At 36.1% G+C, this 19,857-nt stretch overlaps 1 protein-coding gene across 1 annotated transcript in view; it reads left to right on the plus strand.

Moving 5' to 3' along the window:
* Window positions 1–11,151, plus strand: part of LOC148816934 (chromodomain Y-like protein 2) — a 41,658-nt gene extending 30,507 nt beyond the window's left edge. The window contains exons 4-7 of the mRNA XM_088939009.1: window positions 4,276–4,448; window positions 8,738–8,948; window positions 9,594–9,737; window positions 10,744–11,151. Of these exons, the coding sequence (XP_088795135.1) occupies window positions 4,276–4,448; window positions 8,738–8,948; window positions 9,594–9,737; window positions 10,744–10,902 (687 nt within the window). The 3' untranslated portion in view covers window positions 10,903–11,151. The remainder of the gene's footprint in view (window positions 1–4,275; window positions 4,449–8,737; window positions 8,949–9,593; window positions 9,738–10,743) is intronic.
* The last annotated feature ends 8,706 nt before the right edge of the window (window positions 11,152–19,857 follow it).

Raw genomic sequence — 19,857 nt, forward strand, 5'->3', positions numbered from 1 at the left:
CACAATCTTACAAGTGAAAGCGATATAACCCTAGTAAAGTAAAAAGGGAAAATAGATTGCGGCCAGACTTTAATGAATAATACATGGTGAGATATAAATTAGAAACCTAGAATTGTTTTTTTCACTCAAATTAACAGACACTGACACGGAAAGACATATTGTTTCTAAAAAATTGTTACACATTAAAGCTGAGTTAAACATAAACCTTCTGTGCATGTTCATCCTAAAATGGATAACTTTAATAGGAAACAAGTAGGTCAAATTAAAAATAATATTTTATATTACATTGAGGCTCATCATTCATTACCAATGAAGTACCCCAAACAACTGATCAACAGAAAACAAGGCATTTGCCTTACCTTGTTTAAATGCTTAAATCGGTCAAGACAGAAGCTGCAAAAGGATGAACAATGAGTCCAAGCTAGCTAGTTCAAATCCCAAAGACAGAAGCCTAAACATTTAGTACATAATCATACTACAGTTACAAGGTATATAGTATGATGCCAATGATCAGAAAGGTACCACTCTTTGTTCTTTATAAATGGCTGACCCTGCGCTCTGACCCCAAGCTTCTCTCTCTGTCTCTGTGCCTGTGTGGCGAGCAAGCTGGGGAATGCGAAAAGACAAATTCCTAATGCAAGAAATTGTGTATGGCTAATAAAGAGATCTTATCTCCTCTATCTTAGATATTTTTTAGAAGGTTACAGCCGTGATAAACAGGCGGTTATCGATCATAAACGTGACTGGTCTTACTACTGATGGTGCACCAGGTAATGGTTGGATCTCTTAGGGGATTTGTTGCCCTGGATAAGAAAGAAATGGGTCATCTCAACATTGATTTTAATTGATTGATTGATTGCATCATTGCCTTATTCAAGAAAAGCTGTACAATCCTCACAACTGAGCAATGTATTCTTGCCAGTAGTATCCAGCACTAACTTTATTAAAAGCGGAGATTAATGAGCTATTGGAAGATCGCGAATATGTTGAGTATGGTGATTTACTCTACTCTTGCAATGGATGAGCTAAGGGAGCTGATGTGGTTTTCTGAACAGAAGGAGGAAATAAACATTTCATGGAGGAGCAGGGAAAATCCGTTGTTGAGCTGAGCAACCCGAAGTGACTGTGTGACCAGACATTCATTGTTGTCGTGATTACATACCTGTCAGACCTCAGTGTCAAACTGTAAGGGCCTAACCAGCCTCCTCCCTTCTGTACAATGTGAAATAATTCAGACATATGTTAAAGCTGTGGCATCTACAGTACAATATAATGCTGTGAGAATTCATTTCAAGTCTTTGTCGTGTAATTAACTACCAGCAAGCTAGATGAATAACCATGAATTTAGAAGGCCAGTTGCGAGCAGAAAAATCTTCACTCCTGACAAATGTACTGTAGTAAGATTCGCTGAGGAAAAGCAGTATTGGCCATCACACAAAAGACTGTGAGTTTAACATTAATTAATTCTAATTGAAATTAATTTTAATAATTTCTGACAATAGAAATATATGCCTATGTTTTTGGACCATGATTTGTTTTTTTAATGGGTCTCTGTCCCATGGTAGAAAACATGTTCCGCATATTGAATATATATTTGAGACTTTGTGTTAATTGTTAAGAAACTGGCCACGACAGCATGCAACGCAGGTCATGGAAATAATTATTTGACAATTCCTCAAGCTTATAAAACATGTAGTGCCCACATTTAAATTTAATTGATATTGACATTGTAACAAGACAATCCAGAGCACATATATGTTACTTTCGAGATGTTGAGGTAGATAATAAGATTCTTTAAAAATGTCTTGTCGGATAGTACTGGAGAAAAGCCTAAGAGACTCTGCTATTACTGAGCACTACATTTGTTCCACATTCACACACCCACAAAACACATTCACAGAATAAACATTTACTTGATCAAGAGGCCCAAAAAAATATGTGTACATTAACTAAGGACTGATGATGTGAGCTTCCCATCGTAAAATGTTTATTTCTTTACGTCTGTTACATGTTTTACGTTTGTTGTCTTGCATGCATTCAGTGTCATGTTTGTCTTGTCCCTGTTACAGTATTGTGTTGTAGGTGTAAAGACAGTTGTCTAAACGTGGGTGGAGTATAGACATTTAGTTGTTTGCTTTTGAACTACTGTAGATCTGCACTGGTGCTCAGTGAAGGTCATGAATCACTCATTTAATATGCATATAATGTGACCTGTATCTTGCAAGAGGCCTTTTTTTCTATTCTAATAGTTTTTTTTGCCCTGTGATTTGTTTCTGACTTTTTGGGGTCCTGATAGAAGATTGTTATTAAACCCATCTCTTGCTGCGCAAGCATCACTGCAGATCCCCTTACCTACCTGCAGGGGATTCTTGACACAACCATCTCCCTTATTCTCATACAGTGCCAGTAGGCTACAGAATAAACAGATTGGCTTAGAAGTGAAGGGGTGCTGAATGGAAATATCACAGATGTTTCCATGTGGAGTCAGTCATTACGCATGCATTTAATAGTTATGGTTTAAGATTATTCAAATATGACATAATTCACTTGAGATTCTAGAAACAATGGGCTAGACTGGTATATCATCCTTTCCTCATCTTGAATTCTAGCTTAATTTTCACTGACATTCAATTTATTTGCACAAGTGAAAATGGTTCTCTTTCAAAAAGCTGATAGTAATATTGATTCTGACCCAAGTTGCCCAAAGCAAAATGTAGCGCTATAGTTATAAGTCATCTGTTAAGGTGGAAAATGAAAATGCTTTTCAGCACTTACCAGTACTGTAAAACCTCAGACAGCAAGTTCTCTGAATCCATTACCACTTGAGGAACTTAATCAGAACATGATCACAAATGGTAGCAGGTATATGTGGTCTGATTGTGCTAGGTGCTTGTTTTTTCTAGCGACACAGCTTTACTGCGGAGAGGTGGTGACAGGAATGACCTATGTAAATTAGTGATGTCATCCTTGCATCTCAAATAGTTTGACTTACTGTATGATGCATGCAGCAAAATCAAACAAACATTTTAAATTTCGTTCCTTGTAAATCATCTACAGTGTATTTTAATTTCATCCAATTGGATATAAGGTAGATATTAGGTAGAACACACATCACCTTTTAACTTAAAGGTGACCGTAATCACGTTTGAAGTGGATTTCTGATCACAGAAGGAAAGCATTGCCTGTTTGCAGTCAAAGAAATGTCAAAAATTGAACAGGCATCTTTAAGTCTCAGTTTCACAATAATGTAAAACAAAAGTACACTTTGCTTAACATGATTAAGAAACTCCTGCTTTTATTCTCATGTGTTGCTTTGGTTTGCTCATTCCATTCACTTATCTTTTTGTACAAAATATATTGCAATTGATGTATCATAATGTAACTCAGTAAACTCACACATCAGATAATAGTAATTTACTGATAATATTAGTGATAATATGGTTTATGCATGTCTGAAAACACGACTGGAATCATATACTCACAAGATTCCAGGAATGCTACTCAGAGAAGCATAAGAAATATGCCATCAAAACTAAGCTAAGTATGGAGTTATTATGTGAAAAAGCACTCACAAGAACAACAAGAAAGCATGATTCTTAGATACAGGAGAATGTGAAAATTTCTTATCATGACACAAGAAAATCTGCATAGTCTGAAAACATTAGACTGGCTCTGTTGTTGATGATATTGTCATATTGAGCCAATTACAAAAAAAGCATGCTTCTAATCAGCTATACAAAAGGGACATTATAAGTCTTGTTATCCCTGTAGACCCTTAATTTCTAGTAAATCTGTTTCTCATGCATATGTTTATTTTAATTTACAGGCTTGTATGTATGCTATTATCCTAAAAGGATTGATCCCAAATGATATAAGTGCCAAAGAAGAATGAGGAATTTGGTCAAAAGGAGTTTTCATTGTGTTCAGGGGTTGTCTTGAATTAGGTCACAGGAAAATAGGCTATAAATTACCTAGGACAAGGAGCTATGTTAATTAGTTCAAGTAGTAGCTGCGTCAGCATGTATAGGCTGCAAAGGAACAGGTAACGGGTTTATTCCATGCTGAAAAGAAAAGAAATGCAATGTTTTGGCCGGGGAGCCTCCTTCAGGTGAGTTAATTAGCATTGGAAACCTGCCTTGATATATATTTTTAAATGACAACTACAGGGGAAAACCATTTTGCATTCAATTCAATTCATTAGCCGACAAAGAGAAGCCAGTTACTGAGCCCTCTGGTTTCTGACCTAGCTTTTGCTCTCACTATCCTTCTCTGTAGATAATGAAAGAGGTGAGGAGAGCCCTGGGCAATGCCTCGGCAGATGACAGCAAGCTCCTTCTCCTCAGCGCGGTGGGCAGTGTGTTCTGTAGTGGCTTGGATTACTCTTACCTCATTGGCAGGCTGTCTAGTGATAGAAGAAAAGAGAGCACAAGGATTGCAGAAGCCATACGGTAAGATAACCCTCTTGGCCTTCATGCACAGCCACCAGTTCTCAGGCTTGGTGGTTGATGGAGGTAGGCTCACTGTCAGCATGTGTATGTATTATCATGTATAACAATTCACTTCTTGAAGTCCCAATTGGAGAGGTGAATACAGTTTATTTTTTGTTACAATGTTATATACAGTACCCTCTGTAGGTACTGGGACAATGAAGTTCAAATTGCTATTTTTGCTGTGTACTCATTTCATTTGGATTTGAGATGAAAAGATGAATATGAGGCAAAAATAGAAAACGTCAGCTTTTATTTCTGTGTATTTCTGCTCATGTATGCTTTAACCTTTTACAATAATACCACTTTTTTCATAAAGATGAGTAAGCCAGTTCCAGAAGCGGCCCAAGCCATGACACCGCCCCCACCATGCTCCACAAAAGCAGCTTGTTCATTTATTCACACTTGCACCTCGCCATTACTTTGGTGGAGGTTTATGTTTGTTTTATCTGTCTATAACACATTGTTCCAGAACTCTACTACCTCATCTCTGTACCTTTCAGCAAATGGAATCTGGCCTTTCTGTTTTTGGTGCTAATGAGAGTTTTGCATCTTGAGGTGTAGCCTTTACAAGCATGCTGTCGAAGTCTTCTGCAAACAGTAGATTGTGATACCTTCAACCCTGCATTGTGGAGGTTGTTGGTTATTTCAGCTACAGTTATTTTAGAGTTTTTCTTCACAGCTCTCATCACTTTTCTATCATCAACTGCAGTTGTTTCCTTTTGCCATCCTGGTCATTGCTAATTGCTAAGTACAGCAGTGGTTTCTTTCTTTTTCAAGATATTCCAATTTGTTGATTTTGCTGTACTCAATTTCTGATTGAATTCTTCTCTTCTTTCAGCATACAAATTGCTTGCTTTTCTTTCACAGACAGTTCTCCAGTCTTGTTGGTTTAGGCCTACCAACTCCAAAGGCAGACACCAAAGGAAAGAGTGAAGGCTCAATTCAACACTACACATTCACAGCTCTTTTATGTGCACAATCAGTGCACCAGGAAACACCTGACCAATAAAAATTGTCCCATTACTTATGCTCACCTGAACACAAAAGTGCTTTTATTCTAAAATGACACAACATATAAGCACAGAAATAAAAGGTGACAATCTGTACTTTTTCTTCATATTCATCTTTTCATCTTGAATCCAAATTGCTTGAATATACAGCAGAAATAGCAATTTTGACTCCAAAACAAAGCCCACTAAGGAACTTATATGTATGCTGTTAAGCTCTGTGTCACATATATAAGTGAGTGGGAAAGGTTACCTCTATGAGAAAATATGGTAGGGATGGGACCAGACCCTTTGTAGAAGCTTTGGAAACATGTCAGTTATTCACTGGATTAGAAAGGAGGGCCTTTGCCCATGGTATTTCAAAGGGGCAAAGGGATGAGTGCAGGCTGAGATAGATGAACATGCACAGTCCATTATCAACAACATGCCATTAAGAGTAGGAATATTTGGACAGGGCCATGGTTATTATGTGAAAGACTGAGAATCAGTAAGAACAATATTCACTAATGATGAGAGCATGTGAAATCTTCATGTAATACCAACAAAGCAGTTGACTTTTGACCAAATGAACAATGACCTTTGCTGTAACACTGCACACTGAAGGAGAAATAGTCTTGCCCTTAGTGGCAGAAAATAAAAGTGAGTGACTGATTGGTTTAATTAATACTTCATCGATATGGGCAGCAAGAGACTGCTGTGCCACGATCCAGCCAAGTCCTACAGACCCTTATAAAGTTGTCAACTAAACCTTTGGTCTGTGTAATGAAACTCCTTATAATGAGACTGATTTACTGTAAACATGTTATTGGAATTGAAAATGAGATTGTAGAAAATAAAAAGTATTTACAAGGAAGCACATTCATTTATTGAATGAGATCCTACCATGTAGTATGACCTCTGTAGAAGATCATGAAATTGCTTTGATTCTGTTAAGAACATCAAGTGTATTCTCTTTATGATAGGGGTGGGGGTGAATTTAATGCCTAAATAGACCAATGTGTGGGTAGACATTGGGGGGAAGAAATGTTGTAGTAGTTGGTGAAACATTCAAAGTCATTGAGTAAACTGTTAAGGCCATTTTTTTATAATCCGAAAATTTAGAATGTTTAAATATAGATAATACATCTATAAGATGGGAAAGTGAGCCAGAAATGTCAGGAAGTAAAGAATGCCATCAGCATTAAGTGAAATACAGTAAGGGCTTCTGGTTTCTTGTGTTCATTTTCATGAAACACCATCCTTTAAAATGCGAAGGACCCTTGGAGCCGAGCAGTGCAGTGCAGTAGGTGATTGACATGCCTCTTTTCAATCTGCTCTAGACTTTCAGTACGAGACCCTGCTGCCTGTCACAAGGTTACAGGAGCTTCCTCCACGTCCTTGTTCTCTCCTGTGTGAGGCTGCAGGTTTCATTATTGTAATTTTGAAACCCGAGTTACGTAGGTCATTGTCATGTCGGTTTTATGCTAGTAAAACATTGACTTTCATTGCTGTAAAGAACAAATCCATTTAATTCACATGCATAGCATCTATGTGTAGTGTTTAACTGGTCTTATTATTTACAGGAATAAATGTCATTAGTATTGCATCTGAACCTCAGGATTTAAAAGAAAAGGGAATATTTTTTAGATTATTTATTAGAATCTGTAATAAATAGTGCCTCGTTCATGGGACGTCAGTTTCATTTCTGGATGTAAAGAAGACTTTATTTAATATTCAGACTGATAAATTATTTCTAACTGTGGAACCAATAAAAAAAAACATAAAATAGTACAAAACAATAATAAAAACTGTACTTGTTTGTTACCATTAATGGTTGTGTCAGTGCACTTATGTGTGCTAATCCTGCAGCTTTAGTAAAACAAGCTGCTGTTAACGTGATCACACAGATGCTTAGTTTTATAAATTAAATTTGTAGTCCTATTTTATTAAAATAAATACAAAAGTCTGCAAAACAAGGGGGTGGAGATTCTGTGACTTGATAAACACATTCTGCATCTATGTGTATCTTTTCTCATGAGGTCACAGAATAAAAAAGTGGTCTTCTGCTTAATCAGCTAAAGATACCAGAGAAAAAGACACCACATTGTCAGCCATTGCCCTGCTTTCAAATGCATTTTTTAAACATTGATAGTATTTCCTCTCTTAATTAAAATAACCCTTGAGAAAATGTTTCAGTTTGCATTAATGTTAACATTATTTGTTATGGCATATAGTGTCAGAGTGAAAGCTGTGGTCTGCATTGTCTCACTATGACACTTGACAATAAAACAGGTTAAATTGTTGTGTTCACAGATATGCAACAGATGTTTGGAGCAAGTATAGTTGTTATGGCCTTAGTGAAATTATCTTCTTTTTCCTCTCATTATATTCATTTTGAATGTCTTTTTTAGATCAAATGGGGTCTGAACATAAAAAGTGGTGTGCTGCAGACGTTGTGTAGAGTTGTGTAGAGTGCTGAATGTCCTCTTGTTGTTTGAAAGCCTCCAAATAGTTTTTGTTAGACAATCAGGAGGGGAAGATTGTTGACTTTAGTTTTAGCTTCAATGAACAGTTTGCTGTAGGCAACTGTGTTTGCTTTCTCCCCACTGTTCCCGTTTGCTGTCAGCTTTTGAATGTATTTTCCAAAGCCACTTTAAAATAAAAGACAGTTACCAGAGTCCCCTTTCCAACAAAAAAGGCTCAAATTCATGTTTGGCTAGTACATGCAGTTTTGCCATTTTCAAAATCAGAACTCAACCAGTTGCAGCAGAAGCAACCACACTGAACATATGCAGTGATCAGATATTTAGAAAGCAAGATGTACAGTTGGGATGAAACAGGAAATGTAACGCTCTATTCAACAGGACAGATAAAACTGCACTCCCATGTACAGGGTTGGATCTGAAGACTAAAGAATCCATGCAGCCCAACAACAGTGACAATAGTGGATTACAAGTGTTACAAATTCATTAAAATATGACCTAAAGAAAAAAATCAAATAATTTAACCAAACAAGAACTTAAATGAGATAATAATCAATTATCCAGTTAGGTTTCCCTGAACAGGATACACATCTTGTCAAATGTGAAGTGACAGATAATGCAACCTACAATGAGCTGTTGGGATTGATTATTTTTTTATAGGTTTTGTTTCAATTGAATGAGAGTGCACACAATCCGGGGCTTACTTTGGTTGCCCTTTTAAAGCCTTTACACTGGTGGTAAGTTCTCAGTAGAGTGTTTTTCCGTTTTCTTATTCCAGGGACTTTGTGAAAGCCTTCATTCAATTTAAGAAGCCCATAGTGGTGGCGATCAACGGTCCGGCACTAGGACTGGGAGCGTCTATCCTGCCTCTGTGTGACATCGTGTGGGCCAGTGAGAAAGCCTGGTTTCAGACTCCCTACGCTACTATCAGACTTACACCAGCAGGCTGCTCTTCATATACCTTTCCTCAGATCCTGGGAGTGGCTCTAGTATGTTCATGTTAAACAGATAACATAATTCATGCATATCTGTCCTGCATTTGGGATGTTAGTGCTCTGTTATTCTTTCATGTTTCAGTCAGTCTGAGAGTACTGTTCTCAAAAACACCATCTGAACCTTTCAAATTCATTAATATGTGCAATATAGAAATCAGATGGTCTCAACACAGGTAGTCTTTTTCATCAACTTGTAAATCATCTCCGGTTCACTATAAGAAGTCTCAAGTTGTTATTATGTTTATTGTTAATATCATCATTATTATTATTGTTATTGTTATTTCTGATATCAAGTTGGAATTTTTAGATACTGTAGGTCTGTGAAAACCAGATGGTCAGATGATGATGCTGTGAGAATTATTTAAATCTTTTTTTTTTCTCACTGAAAATTGCAAACCTGCTACAGCTCAGTGTCACACGGAGCCTGGGAGGCTGTTGGTCCAAACACAGAAGGCGACCTCCATTTTCAGCCTTCTGTGGTCTTGAGCGCTTATCTCTTGCGCACCTGACAACAGGCTGGTACAAAAGAAAAGGCAGTCTGGCGCTCAGAGCTGAGTAGGTGGAGAGTGTTCTGTGGTACAGCGGACACACCAGGGCGCTCACTGTCAGGCTTGTCTCTTTCCTTGCCCTCGTCTCCAGGCAAATGAAATGCTTTTCTGCGGGAGGAAGCTTACAGCGCAGGAAGCCTGCAGCCGCGGACTCGTTTCCCAGGTTTTCTGGCCAACAACCTTTAGCCAGGAGGTGATGCTCCGAGTGAAAGAGATGGCCGCCTGCAGTGCCGTGGTAGGATTTGACTCATGTTGACTCCATACCGATGAAGACCTCCAGCAGTAAAATCAATGGTGTTTAAAAGCAAGGTCACTGTTTTGCAGCGGATAGCTATTGTACATACTAAGCGAGTAGTGCTTGACCACATTATGAAGATTTACTGAAGTATACCATAGTAAAAACACAAGCTGGGTAAAATTACTGCAAAGCATAGATACCATGTGCTGTGGAATTTTTTTAGAATGATGAAGTATAGCAAGTAACTAGTTCTCTAACATTAAAAGTAATCAGTGTTCCTGGCAAGAGAAGAATATGAACCTGTTTAGTGAACAGTCAGAATAATCCTCTAGTGTTAGAGTATGGTTTATTAAAAAATGATGCAAGCGTCATAAATTATCTATGAGCTCTTCATTTTATTGTTCTCTTTCCATCTCAATAATTTCTTACTGAGCATTTTTTAGTTTTTACAGATCTGTAGAATGTGACTTCAGCTGCACTGCTTTGTGATAACTAAATATTTACAAATTTACAAACGAATCAAGGCTGAACTTTTTTTCCTGGCTAACAATTGTTTAAGTAGAAAATCTGGTTTTACAGGAAACAGAGGTAATATTTCAATATGGTGCAAAGGCATGTGTTAGGAGGGGCTTGTTTCAGGTTAGACCATTTGAGAGCCACGTAGGAATGTGTATTCTTAGGACAAGGCATTAAAATGTTGGCAGCAAAAAAGAGAAGACAGTTCTGTGTACGATCAACGTAATTATTCTATTCTTGTGTGCTTACTTTTTTTTCCTTGTTAATCAGCTTTTCGGGGAAAAAATGGTCTCGGAAACAAATCCTTAGAACTCATTCCCTGTACCAAGAAACCTTTAAGAGATTACATTTACACCATGGCATATCATTTGTTTTATTTATTTTTTTCAGTGAAATGGTTTTAAAGGCTATCCAATTGTTTTGGATTCATTTTACTAACACTGCTTTTCCAATGTGTCTTTTTTTCCTTTCCTCTTCTTCTTCTAAGGTTTTGGAAGAATCCAAATGTCTGGTAAGAAGCTTTCTGAAGTCTGTTCTGGAGGAGGTCAATGAGAAAGAGTGTCAGATGTTGAAGCAGTTATGGAGCTCCTCCAAAGGACTGGATTCACTTTTTAGTTACCTGCAGGACAAAATCTATGAAGTATGAGTACCACAGCAATGTAGGGCAAAGATGAACTTTGCTGAGTGCTAGCACTTCTCATTCAGTTATGAAAACATTGCTCCGGGCATTACAGTTGCAATATTCCATTGACAGACCTCATCAGATCTTCCGCTTTTGAGACTCTTGTACAGAGGGTATACCTGTGTGGCAGGAGCAGGCTCTGCAGAAAGTCTACGAAGTGAGTAACAAGGAAGCCTCATGCTGATATTTCCATGGAGCCCTATGTGGATAGTATAATTCCTGTATCTTTGATGGATTTACACATGGATACGGAATCTGACTCCTGTGTCTTGCCATTGCATTCCACAAACCGACAACACAAACCTGGGATATTTACAAGCCCTTCGGAGGAACATGATTTTTACTTATTACGTTAGCGAGACAAAGCAGACTGTTGTCCTGCATACAACAAGAATCCGTATCTTATATATCTAGGCTTTTTCAAAGTTACAAGACATTTCTTTATGGTTCTTTGATTTGTCTGTTCTATTTTCTGTCATATACAAACTAATTTTATAGGTTATTGGAAACCAAAGCATTGCTGGACGACATCTTAATCTTCTTATGAATGCATTCCTCATTATTATACAGAGCAAAACCATACTGGAGCTGAATCCTCTAATGTTGATTAATTTATTTAAAGATTATTTATGTTTTTTATAAGTTGGAACAAAGTAGATCCTGGAGAATAGAAGTCCACTTCTGCTTGTGATGCTGCAGTCTTACTGTACAACTGTTCTGAGAGATGGACAGCAGTCAGCTATGGGATTCTCCCTTAAGACAAAATACAATTTTTATGCTGTAGTGTAAAATCTTTTAATTATTTTCTAATGTAATTTCTTTCCCACCTGACTTGTTTCTATAGAATTGAACTCTTATCCAAACTGCTGGTATTAATATTTATTTTTTTAAGGTGGCAAGGGCTCATAAATCTTTCTTTTATTCCTGTTGACTGCCTGCAAGCTGTTTGACTCCAGCTGCCTGACAATAGAGGTCTTCACTGGACATGGGAACCCTCCAGTTACGAAAGTGTAAAGCTTTATCTTTTCATTATTGTTGTTAAACAGGGTCATAAACTTTTGTGAAGATCTTTTGGAATTGAGAACTAAGGCCATCCTGTCTATCACTCATTACAGACACCTGGCCTCATAAACATATGTAAGACCTTATATGTACTGTGTGGGGGTGTAAGTAGGTCCTTAAAACTTCAGTATCTAATTTAGCAGCCTAAAAGAGCCCATCTCAAGGTGATAAAACAAGATACAGCATTCACAGGAGCTATCAAAATGGAAGACATTTAATTAGACACTTTGCTGCTCTTGGATCAGTAGATGGTATGTGACAAAGCAATCACCCTGTAATCAGCTTACACACATCTGATCCAAATGACAAGATGGAAGGCAGATTCCAGCTTCCGCACTTGCAGGTGCCAGCACTTCACTGATGATTACAGTACGACTGTCCCTGGATTCCCCCTGCCAAACTAGGCGAAGGCTTGTAGTTGAAGTGTTCAAAACCATGTTGGCCTCATCCGTGCTTTTCCTCACAGAGAATAATGATACTTCCGTGTGTTTATTTTGCTGGCAGTTTTAGTTTTCCTCCATAGTGATCAGATTGAGAAAGCAATTTTCAGTGTCTACTGGGTTGGTAAGACTTCTAAATACAGAAAGTTTCATAGGACCCCTTCATTCAAGAAGGACACCAGGGGGTAAAAATTCAATATTTTAAAGCAAGCTTTGCAGTACTGATTGCCCTGAGAGGTGGAGTAAACTATGGAACACACATTTATTTAAAGTCCTTTGTTAACGAAACAGCTTGAGCCCATGTCATCTTAGTGATGTCTGAAAAAAATGGTTATGGGGCTGGGTAGGGTAAAATAGGTAGAGTATTCCAGGTTTTACCTTAAACATACCTATGAGAATAAAAATGCCACTAGTCACAACAATATTGAAGATCACCGTTTGTCTGAAATGTTATTTGGATTATAAGTAATATATATATTAGAAGTTATTTCAATCCATCCTTTTTATCAGCTACTATGCAACAGGACCATAATCACATTCAGCCTTAATGTAAAATATTTTAACAAATGACAATTAAATGATTATACTTTGCATGGCACAATGAAAAAAATACAAATAATTTCTGTAATTTGGCTCTTATTTGCCATGATGTTAGCAGATTATTTATTTAGAAAATATTTTTTAAAATATGAATAACTAAAAGTACCTAGTTAACCCTACCTAGGCACCATATATCACAAGTGCAAAGCATTTTTAATGGACAGCTTTATATTTCGATTTAAGTGCAGTTGATAAACTTTGTTTCAGTACACTGTAACATTGCAACATACAATTCTCCTTATTCAGTATTCAAATTGAAGAATAAATGTAAAGATTTAATAAGCTGTTACTCTTTAGAGAAAGAAAACCAGTGATATTAATGAGCTGACTTGTCTGCTTTTATTTTGAAACAATAAGCTGTTTAAAAATCACAAAAAATGAAATGCCTAGTGTTTTAATACCTTAAAAAGCTTTTTATGGTATCCACCTGTCAATACGTGTAATTCAATAATAATTACAATTTGACATTATATTTTACAACACAAGCTTCATGATGTGTTTTGACCTTTATAATGGGGAATGGAACTTCAGCTTTGGAGTTCGGTTTGGCTTACAGTAAACCAACACCGGCCATTTGTGTGAAAAATTGTAAAAACAAAAAAGATGATCTCTGTAATAAAAGATGAAACAGAGCTTCAATAACTGGCAATGACTCCTCTTGAGCCCCCTAAGAGTTAGGTTAACTGTGGACTCAGAAAGAATTTTGCCCTCATTTTAAACATTGTAACAGTGTCCTGATGGTGGTAAAGAGATAAGTCAAAGAGTGATACACTACTACACTACTGGATTTGAAATGCTGTGTAGTGATGAAGCTGGATTATTCTGAGATTAAAACTGAACTATGGAATTCAATGGCTTAAAGAAGCAAGATATACTGTTCTATGTGCCCATGTGAGCAGTTGAAACAAGTTTGCCTTTTTTTGCAATGTTTGCTGTTATTTTGGGATGCTTTTGACATTAAGAGTTGCACACCTTCAAAAGCTGGATTGTGTCTGTGGGCGCTGGTTCTTTGTGTCAACAAGAGTTTAGCTTTTCTCCTGGACTGCCAGCTCTCAGGCATGGGGTTTATGCCACTGGAGATTTGCACAGCAGCTCAGCAGGAAAGTTTGGAAGCTACAGTAGGGCACATATCAGAGAAACAATATATTAAAAATGAAAAATGGATCACTGGAAAAGGCTCCTTTTTATTTAATATTGGGAAAGGGTATATGCATGATTAGTTTTTTCTTCATATTATGGTATGTCTGTTTATAAATGTATATAATTTAGTTCATATTATCTGTACATATGCAGGACTCTGTAATAAGACATTTCCACTTTTTATAAAATTATTACTTACATCTGATAATCCATTAACAGATGTTTTATGTTCATAGTATACTTTTTCTTGTTATTGAAGTTTTAGTTAATCTTCTGTCACTTTTAATGTATAAATTAGAGCTTAGTTTAAACCATCTCTGTCTTCTAAGCACAAATTTAATTGCCTGGATTCTATTTTCATCTGGGAAATTAAGATTTGTTTCAATAAAGCACAATGTAGTATGTCATCACACACCTTTTACAAAGGTAAAAAGTGCTACCATTTACAAAAAAATATAATTTATCATGATGAAACTCATTCAGGAAACTTTTTGGTTTTGTTTCCACTTTTTGGAAACATTTTAGTTTTGTTTCCACAAAGGTCTCAGGATTTAAGTTCTAGTTAAACTTTGTTTTCTTGGGTTAACTGTGTATCATGGTCAAGATTCAAATCCACTGCAGGTTCACGTCCAGTAAGAGTTTTTAGATTAACACAATGTTCAGGCGCAAAGGAACAAATAAAGGTTTATTCCTGCTGAAAAGAGAAGAAAAGAAACACAACATTTCGGCTGTGGAGCCTTTACTTGTTCCTTTGCAACCTACACATGCTGACACAGCTACAGTACCTACTTGAACATGTTCGGGTGTAGACTTGTATTTCCACTCTGAAAGAACATCACTTTATCTAAACGTGGTCAGCCTAACGATGAGCCAAACCTAACTTTGAAAGCTCCAGACAAGGTGAGCCGAGATTAAGATTAATCTTGTCTTGCTAATAAATGTTCAGTGAAATATTTTCTGGCTTCATTCTTTAACAGAGAAAGGCAGTGTGTTTAGCATCTTGTCCTTCTAGCACTCCTGTCCAGTGCTTTGTTAAATAAATAACCAGACAAACACTGTAGTGAGATAGAATTAAATTAACAATAGCTTCTTGGACGTAGTCTGGAAAGGCATATAGAATTACCCACTTTAAATTCATCTGTTTCATGTGTTAAATCCATGTAATTGTTCGTAGATATTTTTTAATCGATTATGTTTTTTTGCCAGCCAATTCTTGTTTGGCAAGACATATGCTTTCTAATGTTCTCAGAATTCTTCTTTGGATTCCTTGGACAAAATGTGCAAATTCAAATAGTTAACAGTGAAATTAAATTAGAAATGGTGGGTTTCTCGTCCTTAGTTTAAACCTAGCTCAGAAACTCAAGTTGCATGGTGTCAGATAGGTAGTGTCAACCCACCTAATTGAACTGAACCAATTAAATACAGTAACATATTATATTTATCCCCAAATTTCAAACCTCAGTCAAGAATCCAAAACTGTTTGATAACAGAAACCTCAGACTCGAAATAGGATTAGGAGTTCTATTAATAGAAAAAGAAGGTTTGTGCCTTCAAAGCAAATATTTTAAATCCCCTGCTAATTTATTGTCAGGAGATGTTTACATACTTCTGAAGGTTAGCTTGGCAGGTTAGCTGTTACTATTTAGACAACTTGCATATCTGATACTTTTGTGGTACATGGAAATATTAAATATATCAAATACAAAGAAATATTACTAATTGTATGAAGTTTCTAAATATATATGAAGAGGTGAATCGTTTATTTTAATAATACTTTATTACAGTAAGTTCTGAGACATTGAGGTGTATTTTTGTAAATGTTTCTCCCCCCCAAAGTGAATTTTTTTTTTCACTGCACATTTTTGTCAGTTACAAGGCTGTATTCATTGTTAAATTTATTCTGCAGCCAAAGTAAAGATACTCTTGAATTGCATGTGTTGATGGATTCCAATGACAACTGTACAAATTAGTAAGGGTACCTGCATTGGTTTATACAGTATTTAATAATATAGTAAGTTGATGGTAAAGCATTTTTTTAATTTGTGTAAATGGTTTTGTATAATCAACTAAACATACCAACTCTGCAGTTGTATATATATAAAGTAGGATGTTTCTTCTGTGCAGTTATGCATGTAAATATTTTTGTTGTAGATAAATGTGTTGCCTGTTAATACATTATATTTTCAGGATATGAATTTTTGTATTGCCATAGTATGTAACGTTAGGATCCTTGCACAATTTATTTTTTTATTTAATTCAAAATTAATTTTCAATTAGTGTATAAACAAGTGTCTGTGCCAATATTTCCATTTTTTTTAAAAGTTGCTTTTTGCATTGGCAAAAGATTGACACGTCTCCTTAAGTAAACTGACACACTTTTTTGAACTGTGATGCTGACTTTTTTGTAATAAGCCTCCTTGTTTCTTCAGTTTATGTTGTAGATTTAATGTTATACATTTATTCTGACATTGAAAACAAACGTTTCAGTCATGTAAGTACTGTATAATGTTTTCCTAACAATGTAAAAGGTTAACAAAATCTATACCAACTCAAACCATTTCAAATTTTCAACCAAACTACAAAGTGAACTAAAAGATGAACAAATTTATTTACAGTAGTAGCATAGTTTCCATTACTGTAGTAAAAGAATGATCTTTGAATCTGGCAAACTGTCCTGTAGTATCGAATTACTGTGAATTACAAAATAACTGGTACAATTACTAAAAAAGTGATCTGGTTTGTATTGATAGGTGATTCCTTTTTCTTTTGACTAATGTGCCCACTGACAAAGTTGTAGGATTGAACATTAACATTTTTTTTACTAGAGGGAAAAAATACATCAAGACCTTTACTGTTAAAAGGGTTTTGTCTTATGTTTATTTAGTATTAATATATTTAGCTTACATAAAACATGTTATTCTTGCATCACATCTCTTAAGTCAAGAGGTTGGCCTGGTCTTGGAGCTCAAGATTCAAAACATTAGACACTTTTCACATCATTTGTAGGGGGTGCAAAAAGTGCAGTTTATGAGCTCTTTGAAGAAAAAAACAAGGAGATAAGGTGTTTGCAGCCTGCTACTCTTTTGCCTTATAAAAGTGCAATTTTCTTTATTCCTCATGAGAGGCTAGTGAAGAGTTGAGGTTGTCTGCCCTTACTGCAAAGACATGTACAGTGACAGAAGGCCACTTTCATTGGCAGTGTTCCTCTGTTTTCAAGGGAGCTATCCAAAGTTTTTAACAATGGATTCTGTATTTTTGTAATCATTTAAGCGTGAATAATTTTAGAGGAAAAAAAAAGAGAGGCTAATTACAAAAAACATGTAAAATGATGAAGCAAAGTACCAAAAAGAGAGACACTTTGATACCGTTAGCGCAAGTATAAAACTGTACCATGTTTATTGGCTGAATTCCTCACATCCCAAGACAGGTGAACATTTTCAGGAGAGGTTGCTTTGTCAATGAAGGTAATGAATTAACTCATCAGAAATCGCAATTGCAATGTTGTACAGAATAAAAAAGGAGTTATATCTGACATAAAGTACCTCTGTAGAAGGTTTTATTTAATATTCTAAGGGTAGAGGCACCCTGTATCACAGTGTTGTATATATTTTTGTGATATTTAAACCAACCCTTCTTTCCTCTGTGATGAACACTGTCTCAATCCAAGTGTGTACAGTACATTAGTTGATGCTCCTGTAATAGTCTATGAACACATTTCTGGGTGCCTTAGAAGTTGTATTTTTCATGTGTGTTAAAAAGATGCAGTATTTATACATTGTGAAGAAAGCTGCTTTGAATAAAACTATGGAATTAATTAAAAACCTCTTTCATGTGGAGTGTTGTAAAAACAATTTTCTTTGACCTACAATATTTCATAAAGGTGTGTACTTCAGGCCTTCATTGAGCCATACCTATGTGTATCAGTAATAGTTTTATTACTTCAGTAATATATATCATTTCTACTACTGAAAATATAGTACTCTTTTAGAAAACATCAATTGTAATTCCCCCTTACCAGTTTTTTTTATTGTGAGCTCCCATTTTGTTATCTGGTTTTTGATTGTTCAGTGTGATTAATAGGTGCTGTTTTTTTCCCCAAAAAAGTTCAGTTTTAACCACATTCTCACACAATAAATATTTGATTAATTAAAAATCAGCCCATAGCAGTCACAATTGGAAACTATTGCATTTGTTCTAGTGTCAGACATGTATGGGACTTGGGCTACTCTTGGACTTTGAGACGGGCCTGCTTGCACCATATGTAGGTGTTGGAAGCCATGACCAACCTATGAGTGGACTGTTGTCTTAAATACTTTGCTCTTATATCATCCTCCAAGATCTATAAAAGAGATTTTCCTGAGACACTAGTTATAGCAGATTAGATGTTTCTGTTCTTGTATACATAACAAATGCACCAGTATCCACTTAAACAAATTGAGCTAAGGGCTGTGTCTTAATCATAATAAATACAAGTTTTGATGGTTACATACTTTTCTAATATGTCTCCAGCTTTTAGAAAATAATCCCCTTTCATGTACTGTTACAGCCCATACACGACCACTGAGACCCTTCTGAGTGTGTCCATCTTTCAGACTTCTTACAGCCAGCTTTCATCTACATTGCATTACTTGGCTTTTCATGTGATAATTTGGTTTTTATATTGTTATTTGTTTTCATCTAAGACACGGACAGAAAATGAAATTTGATTTAAAAAAGTTTCACTCAGAAATGGTGCAATTGTCATATGGTGATCATCAGTTTTAATGGCCAAAACCTACTGAAGGGTAATTTTGTCTGTAGAATCAGAAATACTGGACAATAATGACTGGTGAATTGCTTATAAAGAGTGTCTGTGTTATGTATGCTTCAGCAATTTTAAAAAAATGCAAAAATGATAACTAAAAAAAATGTAAATTGCACAAAATTCTAAAACAAAGTAAAAATTAAAAAACATGTTTCTATACGTTCACTAATATCAATAGTACCCTCTAAGGGTAGCTCAATTGCTTACAGTGAGCAATTTCGGGCAGCATATGGGTGCAGTGGTTAGCATTGCTGTCTTGTAGCTGCCACTGGGTTCAATTCCACACCTGGGGTGCTGTCTGCGTAGTCTGTATCCAGCCCCCCACAGTCTAAATACATGTGGGTAGGCTAATGAGCTTCTGGGAAGTTTGGCCCTGGTGTGTGTGTGTGGCTGTGTCAGCAACTGCTGTTCCATCCAGGGTGAACTGTGACTTGGACCTGTTGCTGGTATAGGCACTAGCCCGCCTGTCACCCTAAATTGGAGAAAGCAATTGAAAAATGTGAAAAGTACATACAAACAGTTGGAAATTCAACTTCTTCAATAATCTCTCTTTGTTAGGTATATTTTACATCTGATGAAAAATGCTGTTAAAATGTAATATAAATGAGCATGCATTTTACCCCTGGGTAGGGTTACAAGACCCAATAAATGTTGACTCTGGTTGTACTGTAAATGACAAAATTAAAAGTTTACCCAACAGAACAGGATTTCTTACAACTTTTCATGTAACTCAATTTTTTGGATACCATCACTGAAGGGCGAAATGTACATTACAAACAGCCAAAAAGTCTCAGAGAATTAAAATACAAGCAAATTATCACTCATCCTCAATTTCACCTGGGCCCCAAAATGCGGCAATAAGAGTAGAATATG

Source organism: Atractosteus spatula, chromosome 21 (genome assembly GCF_055471065.1).
Source record: "Atractosteus spatula isolate fAtrSpa1 chromosome 21, fAtrSpa1.hap1, whole genome shotgun sequence".
NCBI classification, from domain to species: domain Eukaryota; kingdom Metazoa; phylum Chordata; class Actinopteri; order Semionotiformes; family Lepisosteidae; genus Atractosteus; species Atractosteus spatula.